Below are 10,000 nucleotides of genomic sequence, written 5' to 3' on the forward strand. Positions count from 1 at the left end.
ACGAGTCGCCAAGCCAAATTCGATCATTGTACTGACTGACGACTTTCTGAATGTGTGTGTCCTCTAAGTATGAATAGCTTCGAAATAGAATGAAATTGATGTCACTCAGCTTTTTGTTATTGTATTTAGCCAGCCATTTTATGAGTGGTTCTCCCTAAATTGTATTAATCAGATTATAGACGTTTAAGGTTACACATAGTTTTGTGTATTGGTACGGAATAATGATGCTGTGCGTTCAGGTTATTTACTCACAACATTCCGCCTGCCAAATATCACGTACCAACACACAAAACTGTAACTTTGACCGTTTATAGTCTGATTGATATCATTTAGTGAGAACTAATCATAAACATGGCTGGCTTAAACAATAACAACCAGCTGAGTGACGTCAATTTCGTTCTATATATCCGTCTGGCAGTGTTATACGTTTTTGAAGTAAACGTATATCATCAATATTTCATTTAATCTAATACAACAGGCACAGCTCGTAGGGTTGAAGAATATTGTATGTCCCAGGCTCCCTGCAGGTGAGTTTGAATGGTTTAAAAAATAATTGGTATATTCAAGTATATAGATCCTGAATACTTTGATCATTGTTGTAATTGCGATGATGTTAGAGATTTCGTGAATGATGATGATGATGATGATGATGATGATGATGATGATGATGATGATGATGATGATAACGACTACGACGACTACGACGACTACGACGACGACGACGATGATGATGATGATGATGATGATGATGATGATGATGATGATGATGATGATGATAATGATGATGATGAAGATCAACATGAAAATGACTAAGACGATGATAATTAATGATGAGGATGAGGATTATGATGATGATCATCATGATAATGAACTAATTTTGCCAAAATGTAATAAGTTATGAAGACGAAAGATTAAAAGTTCATAAACCTCACAGCATCGGTTGGTTTAAAAACTTTTTTACAATCGTTTTTATTGATAAGACAATAAGAGATATCTTGTTCGTCAGTAGTGGTTTCATTCATTGTGTTTTGTTGATAAAGGAGAAACCCGAAATGTCCATATTATCTGTTTTCGTTTATAAAATTGAAGCTTACGTTTTTATTTCACATTTTTTGGTCATAATAGTAGGTTGTTTTAATATACCGTGCGTCTTGCTGTGCTCTAGACGGCAATATTTACAACACTCCTACTATGGTGGTTTTTAAAATGTATAGAACGAACGATATTGAGGTCACTCAGCTCTTTGTTACTATTTTCAGACATCCATTTTAAAATGATTTCTCTCTAAATTGTATAAATCAGACTATAAATATCCAAGTTTACATTTAGTTTTGTGGGTTGGTACAGTTAATCCGACTTGCGTATGTTGTGAACAGTTTACCTAGGCGCATAGCATCGATACTCACCGAAAAACTATGATAAGGGTACTGGTATGAGGGCTAGAATGTAGGCGTCGGATATTATGATTTTTTAAAAAGAAGTGGTCCCTTCCAAAAGAAGTTTTATCTATGTTTTGTTAGTCAAAAGTTTTATTTTGCTAAAATTTCAATTTGTATAAAAGCCAATTTTAAAAAGACCATATTTATTTAAATTTTGTCAAAATAATTAACGATAAAGAGATGGTCAATTTATATAGAATAATTTCAGATTCAGCGATAATCTGGAATTTTGAGTTCATTGTGACACCCCAGGATATCCCCCCCCCCTTTTCCCCTACCCCATTCTTAAACCCCTAAAATCTTAATCACTAGAATTCTAATTTCCATTAGAAACATCAAAACAAACTTGCTAACTCTTCCACTTCCCACCGCAATAATAAAAAATAAAATTATAATCCTACTTTTCCCCCTTCCTTGCATCAATATAAAAAAAAACTACACTTTTCCAATGGGGCGAGCCAGTTCCTTGGCAAGATTGCGTAACTCTGTGAGGCCATGTGTCTTTGTTGTATTACGCTCGCCTTCGGACAGGAAAGTCCCGGGTTCGAGTCCCACGCTAAGCGGCGCATAGATGAGTCCTTCTAAAAGGCTCTTTACTCACAATCTCTAACCGTATTCAGGTGAAAAATGAGTACCTGGCCGTTAACAGCGTTGTCTCTGTCAGAAATAGAATGTGTCATGTCTCTTCCTGTTGATTAGGGTTCCTTTGTAAAGCGCGTTGAGCACGTTGAGTGGCTATAACGTAATATAAAAGCTCAAGTTTTGAAAAAGAACTCGGCAGATACCACTTCTTTTCTAAAACAAACAGATCAGACGTCAACCTCTCGATAGCCGTTTATGAGGTTAACACTCCAGTACAACAAATGAAAAGCAAATGAAAACAAATGAAAATGAAGTTATTTTTAACCAACCAATTTTTTTTCTCGAAATTGTCTGGATGGACAGAGCACATAGCAACGAGACAGTGGATATAATTTCAAAACCTATTTATTTATACTTTCAATTTCTTCAAATTAGAAAAATGAGACACACACGGAAGATACAGAACAGCTGACGTGACTATCGTCCTTCTTGATCTTTTCATCATCATCATTTAATGATCCTGGTTTATTTACGAGATGGAGCTTAAGGCATGTAATGAGAAACTCGCCAAGTATATTATTTATTATGAATTTTATTGTAAATTCCCAGCTCATACGAGAACAAAATAGACTGTATTAAAAGCATTGGTTCCTTCAGTGGTGCTGACACGCAAGAGATTAAAGCTGCCATCAAGAGACTGAGAGACGAACAAGAAAAGTGCCCTGGAGGTAGGGTCTTCAGCCTATTTTTATTCATAATGATGGTGGGATCCATTATAAATTTAAGCAGTTCTGGGGGAAAAATAAATTAATCATGAATATGCGTATTTAAACCGAGCATTTCCGTAATTATTCATAATCAATGCGCTTTATAATAATCAATTCAATAGCAATGGAAACCATTTTATAACCATACAGTGTAAATTACTTGATTTGCGCCAATATTTCCCTTGCGCTCCAGTGACATTTGACAATTATCGAATATAAGGTATAAATCCTTATACGATTTGATTGATCGTATTGCGCTTAAGGAGTTTAACGCGACTGTTCTCGAGTAGACAATTTATCACATCTACCCTGGAGTAAATCAGTGGCTTGCGCGGTCGTTTATGACCCGGGCCTTGACCAAACTGTATGGCATTCCGTTGTAGGCTTCAAGTCTTTGCAAATGGCTTGAACGACTCGGTGGCGCCCATCTCCTCTCCGGGTAGGTCCGAACATTCTGCTGGATTCCTCCTCAGTTGACCACACGGGTCAATCCTTTTCTCCACCACTAACGTCGTGTCTTTTTAGGTTCTGGCTAGGATGCTGTCAGGATTATATCCTTTTGTGCTAAACAACTGGGATGTTGTCCTGTAATGGGCCGGGGTACTTATTTTAGTCTGACGCAGAGGGAACTCAAGCCATCACGCCGTGTGCTGGGTATTACGAAAATCAGGCAGCTACACAAATTCCGGCAGATCTTTTCTTTAGGTGAAAAATACAGAGTTCAGAAGAAAAGTATTTTATGTTTCTTGCAAATCAATACCGTTGGACATTTTTTATTACACACTGAACTGTCTAAAATATTTCAATTGTTATCTTATCTTTAGCTTTTTTATGATAAGACAACTCCTCTCTATCTAATATGTCTTTGTATTATAACAGACGGTAGGTACCATACCTTTTGTAGACTTCAAGTTGGGGTGATAGGGTGGAAAGGGGAGGGCTTGTTCGAATATGTCAGGGTGAGTGTAACATCCATCTTCTTCTTCTTTGCCTACATCAAACGTCATCAACAAATCTGTTAGTATGAAAGCTGGGTTACAAAATGTTCGCCTTTTTGTGTTCTAGTGTCTATTTAAAATACTATTTTCAATTCATTTCAGACTGGGTAAAGTCCTATAAATGCATTCGGTCAGTCATTGGAATGTGCTCAGACGAGCTGATTGATTTACAGATGGAAGGCAATTTTATAGCGGCATGCAAGTCAGTGGAATGCTTTTTAACGTTTCTAATTAAATTATTTTAATATGATCTTTAATATGATTAATAAATAATGATGATGACGGTGAGAATGATGATGATGATGATGATGATGATGATGATGCTGATGATGATGATGATGATGATGATGATGATGATGATGATGATGATGATGATGATAATAATAATAATAATAATAATAATAATAATAATAATAATAACCAGAAGGGTTTCGACAGTATTGGCAGAGCAACATTGTGGAAATTTCTGGCATATTATGAACTCAATGAGAAGTTAGTAAAACTAATTAAGGAAATATATGAAGGATCCAGTAGCTGGCTTATGCAAGAAGATCAGTTTACTGAGAGCTTTGAAATTAAGACTGGTGTCAAGCAGCGATGATTGCTCTCACCATTCTCACTGTTCATCCTTGCCATTGATTGGCTAATGAAGCAAACCTCCAAAGGGCAAAGAAATGGGATATAGTGGACCCTGGGTTTTCCAGATGATCTGGCTATTCTGTCCCACATACAGGACCAGATGCAAGCAAAAACCACAATTATAAACAGCCTCTCTGCCTCTCTGAATCAAATGTTTTAAGAATTCATCCTGCAAAGTCAAAGGTCTTAAGGATAGATACGCCTCAAAGGGAGCAGATCAAAGTAAAAGATCAGGAACTTGAAGATATAGACACTTTCTGGTATCTCGGGAGTATAATTGGCAATGATGGAGGTACGGAAGCAGAGGTAAAAGCACGGATAGGAAAGGCACAGGCTGCATTCACATCATTGAACAGAGTGTGAGAACTAAAGATTTTTCCATTTGACTAAAACTAAGGCTTTTCAACTCAAACGTGAAGTCTTTCCTACTGTATGGACGTGAAACTTGGAATGCATCTCAGGCTTGTATAAGGAGGATACATATTTTCGTAAGCATGCGTAAGTTACTCAGAATAAAATGGATGGATAGAATTAAGAACGAATAAATATGAAAAAGAACACAGCAGAAACCAGTGGGAGAGGAAATGGGAAGAAGACGATGGAGGATGATTGGACACACCCTTAGAAAGAGTGACTCCACTATAACAAAGAAAATATTGAACTAGAATCCTCAGGACAGAAGATAAAGGGGAAAGCCACGGGGAACATGGAGAAGAATGTACAGAGAAGTGATAAGACATGGAACGAGATTTAAAAAAAAGTTAGCACAGGATAGAGAAAGGTGGAAACTGTTTGTCTGTGGCCTATACCCTAACCCAGGGTGAAAAAGGCAATGATGATGATGATGATGATGAATTGAAAAAGTACAGGTGAAGTTTAAAGCAGGATAGGAAAATCAAAAGCAGCTTTCCAAAACATGAAAAGCATGGTCATCAGAAAAAAAATATCGCCCAACTTCTAAAGATGAGAATACTTCAATGTGACATAGAACCCATATTGACATACGCTTGCAAAACTTGGACCATTACCTCGAAGATAATTAAAAATTAAAGAACTGGAAGCAGTTGAAATAGGGTTTTTGAAGGAATGCTTCGTATTCTGTGGATGTTTAAAAGAGAAATGATGATGTCCTGATGGAGGTTGGTTTATAAGAAAAGTAGTTGGTACAATACATAAACGGCAGGCAAACTTTCTAGGTCATGTGATGAGAATAAAAGAAAAACTTAGTGTGACTGGAAAGCTCACAGGAAAGAGGGAATCTGGAAGGCATAGAGCAAAAATGATGGATTCTGTGAAATACTGGCTGGGAACGGAAAGAAACAACAACACCATCAGAGCAACAGAGAAAAAGAGAGAGGTTTTGAGCCATAGCCACCAACGCTACTATGCACGGCGCAAGATGATGACAGTGAATGAATTTAACAAAAGAATCTTGGTTTTTAACCCAAGGAAATCTTAAGCAATATACTGAATTGACACTGAATATAAACTTTTGAGTTTTAATACGACAAAGGCATATTTTGCAACAATTTATGATGAATGATAGGGGGAAAGATGTAGATCTGAAGTTAAAAGCACCAAAGAAAATTGGTTGGAAAATGGAACAGAATATTCCACGAGCAATCTATTTTGTTGCTAGTTTTTGTTTATTTGTTTGTTGATTTTTTTATGGGGGTAAAGGGGGTTGGGATTTTACGGCTCTTGCGGCACTATTACTATTAGGCCATTTCAGCGCCAGTAAAAAGGAGGATATTAGGGAGACGTAGATCTGGAGTCCCAAATAAAAAGCAAGACAAGAAGGCCTAGTTGAAATACGGAACAGATGTATCCACCGATGCGCCCATTTTGACACTACCTAAAAGTACCAGCCACTTATAGGGCACACCAAAATGTTTACAAAAGAAAAAAACAAAAACAAACAAACAAACAAACAAAAAAAAACAATACAAAACAAAATAGACAAAAAAAAAAAAAACAACAAATAACTTATCTTTTATAAGGCATTGTCCACTAAACGTGTTCAAATCGCTTTACAGGGGGTCCCTAGCCAACAGTAACACACACCATGTAGGATGAGACTTGAGTCGATATTGCAATTTTACCCCCGACAGAGACAACATTGTTAACGGCCAGGTACTCATTTTAAGGCTCAGTAAAGATCTTTTTCCAGTGATTCACTATGTGCCCTCTTAGAGCGAGACCCCAACCTCAGACAGGCCGATCCCAAGGGGAAGGTCATTCAGCTATACCACATAGCCGCAAATCAATAACTGTAATAGTACATTAAGGATAATTTGCACGGTAAAAAAAAATCACCTATTAAAATAAGTTCTATTACTAGATATATATATATATATTTTACTACTACTACTATTACTACTACTACTACTACTACTACTACTACTACTACTACTACTACTACTACTACTACTACTACTACTACTACTATTACTACTACTACTACTACTACTACTACTACTACTTGTTGGTTTTAGGTTAAACTTCCGGTACCCAAAGCTTATATCCAGGAAATGTAAAACTCACCCATCTTGTACTCTATATTCAGCAACACTTTTATGAGGTTGGTACAGTTTGTCTTTCAGCATAAGATAACCATGTTTGTGCTAAAATGATTCAATCTAACATTAAATCGGTATGGACCAGATGCTGACACAATGATCTTGATGGGAAAAGGTGCACACAGCCAAAGACGTATCGCTTACAGTTCAGAAAAGGCATAATTCCTTCATGTATAAAAGCGGCCGCATGGTCTTCCTACGTCATTAGTCATTCATCAATGAATTGACAAGCACATTTTGGATAAGAATAATAAATAACCTTTTGATTCCGACAACAAAATGTCAAAATTTACTGCATGGTGTCCAAATTTCATAGGATTCATATCTGAATTATCATGAGGATTTTATCTTCCGTCTTATCTTTTAACTAAAACGGTTTCAAGCTTCAAATAGGCAATATAACGCCATTAAGTGAAATAAAAAACATCAATCCTTGACAAAAAAATCCAACTCTTTATAACATCTACTCGCTTTACCTCAAGCTTTTTTAAGGTCCCAAACATGGAGGCATGACATGGTTTAACTAAAACTACTTTTTTATTTAGATGAAGAGACGTTATACAAACTTGAAATATATTTAATATAGCATACCAAGGTTGATCAAATTTTATATCATAGATTTAAAGTTCAGTTTTCATCATTCGGTTCATATCGATTAAATATAGATTGAGCTTTGAAACAACGATTGTCAGAATTTCATCTATTTAGTTGGAACATTTCCATAGTACATTGATTGATCTTAATCATTTTGAATAAGGATTATGCTTTTAGCAGATGACTTGCGGTTACAAAATGACGTCATCTCCACTTTTTTGGACACCCTGCTTTATCCTCCCCAGCCAAATTGACCAGTCAGAGAAGTGTCTTCTCCCTTACAACAATACGTGCACTGCTGAAATGTTGGACTCGGTAAGACGCGACCTTAACCATTTAAGATGGGAATGTCGACACTTTGGTATGTAGGGTGTTATGTCTATGACATATTTATCATTTTACTAAGAGTGGCTTTAAGGTCTGCTAAGAAACAAAACAGCTCAGTACCAGTATTATGTATAGATGTGGAGAGGTACAGGAAAACACATCCAGGTGGTGCATCTAATAGAGGTTTTGACAAATCGGGCTTCTCCCGGAGAGTCGGTCGAGCCAGATAGCCCGAAACATCAACAAAAAGAAAAGACTAGGAGGACGATAGAAGACAGAGGGAACTCGTTGATGAGTTCCCTGAGAGTGAGAGATCAGGCCGCTACTCTGAACAGAGGAGAGAGAAAGAAGGAGGAGACCGTGTTTCACGGCTAGACAATGGTAGCGAAATGATAATGGTAAAAGAAAGAAAATCAAGATTAACAAACACCATACATTATTTACTAAATAACAATGTGAAATTGAATGTAAGCTTCAATTTAATTACGAAAACAGATCAAATGGACGTTTCAGGTTTCCCCTTTATCAACAAACAGGATGAATGAAACACTACAGATGAATTAGATAGTGTGGTAGTGGCGTTGTTAAGATGAATAAACAAAACATTGATGGGCAGGAAATAGTATGCTCCATCGTAAGGAAGCACGAATTAAAATAGAACAATATATATTCTTATCTTATCTTATCTTACTAAAGGCTTGATAGGAATTATCCTTTAAATCCCTTATAGAATAGCTTATAATTACAGAATCTCATACAGCTTGCATTGTATCATTCATATACAGTTTTACACAGCTTTGAATGTCAGGACCGTTTCAAGTGACTAAAACGTAGGCCTTAGTGGGCGTGATTTCGTGTGGGACTTGCTTGGCAAGCTCACATCAGAAGCGAATTTTTGAAGTCTTTTACTAAAGTCGGGGACTGAGTCCAACATATGAATGGGTGCTGGTGATGTCACGATGGGATGTGGATAAAATTATATTGTTGGAAATTTCCAGTGTGGAAATAATGAATTTCTCGCAGATTTATTTTGTTACATGTTTTTGATGGCAGAGACATTGACCTTGAAATATATACTGGTTGATGGTCGAAAATGTCAGTGCTTCCATCATGACATCACGAACTGAAGTATTGAAAGATCAAGTGATGACGAGACCCAGAGTATGTCCACCCTCGTGAATTGGTTCTTTAAGATGTAGTTTTGGACTGAATACTTTGAGAACTCATCAGAAATTTTGAGGTGAAAATTTTCGAGGATAATTTCTCAACTGCCGGTGTTTTTAGAAGATAATCTTCTAAATGTATCATGAATATGGAATTTGTACTCTTGTCCCTTGTTATTGGCCATGTTACGGGTTGTTCGTATAGGGTTTCAAGACAACCGTTTTGTCCTAAGACAGCAGACAGATTATGATTAGCCAATATGAAGAGAAGAAGAGAAAGATAGAGATAAATAGAAAGAGAGACATAGATGGGTCAACTTCTGAGAGAGTACACCCATCTAGGAACACGTGTGTAGATAAGATGGTTTGTTTCTAAACTGAATTAAATGAATAAAGCAAAGGTGTAATAACAATTAAACATTTATTTCAAAACGATACTTACAATACCTGGACGACATACTTAAAAATACTTAAACATATATATATATATATATATATATATATATATATAAATATATATATATATATATATATATATATATATATATATATATATATATATATATATAATATATTATTTAAAATATTTACCACAATGTTTGGGGCAGTCTATATTGTGGTAAATATTTTAAATAATAATTCGCTCCATTACTACATGTCGAGCACTTTTCGTACCATATTTGTATCAAACACGATTCAATATATATATATATATATATATATATATATATATATATATATATATGTATGTATATATATATATATATTTCAGACTACATCGAACACCGGTCACTCCATTTTCACACACATGTCCTCACACTCGACTACAACAGGGACTGAACTAACTAATCACTCAACCAAGGCAGAGGGTTGTTAAACCAAAACAGGCCACGATGTCCAGAAGTCTGTTGT

The 10,000-nt window shown here is 36.0% G+C and overlaps 1 protein-coding gene across 4 annotated transcripts in view; it reads left to right on the plus strand.

The window, feature by feature from the left end:
• The window catches only part of LOC144956343 (uncharacterized), a 25,751-nt gene that overhangs the window by 2,317 nt on the left and 13,434 nt on the right, over positions 1–10,000 (plus strand). For all 4 annotated transcript variants that reach the window (XR_013641944.1, XR_013641945.1, XM_078886843.1 and 1 more), the window contains exons 2-5: positions 479–527; positions 2,631–2,749; positions 3,889–3,988; positions 7,844–7,959. Coding sequence is in view for 2 of the 4 variants with exons in the window: in XM_078886843.1 (XP_078742969.1) it covers positions 479–527; positions 2,631–2,749; positions 3,889–3,988; positions 7,844–7,959 (384 nt within the window). In the remaining 2 variants the exon portion in view is untranslated. The remainder of the gene's footprint in view (positions 1–478; positions 528–2,630; positions 2,750–3,888; positions 3,989–7,843; positions 7,960–10,000) is intronic.

The sequence above is a fragment of the Berghia stephanieae genome, chromosome 1, assembly GCF_034508935.2.
Source record: "Berghia stephanieae isolate SIO BIC M18660-M18661 chromosome 1, UCSD_Bste_1.3, whole genome shotgun sequence".
In the NCBI taxonomy this organism is placed as follows: domain Eukaryota; kingdom Metazoa; phylum Mollusca; class Gastropoda; order Nudibranchia; family Aeolidiidae; genus Berghia; species Berghia stephanieae.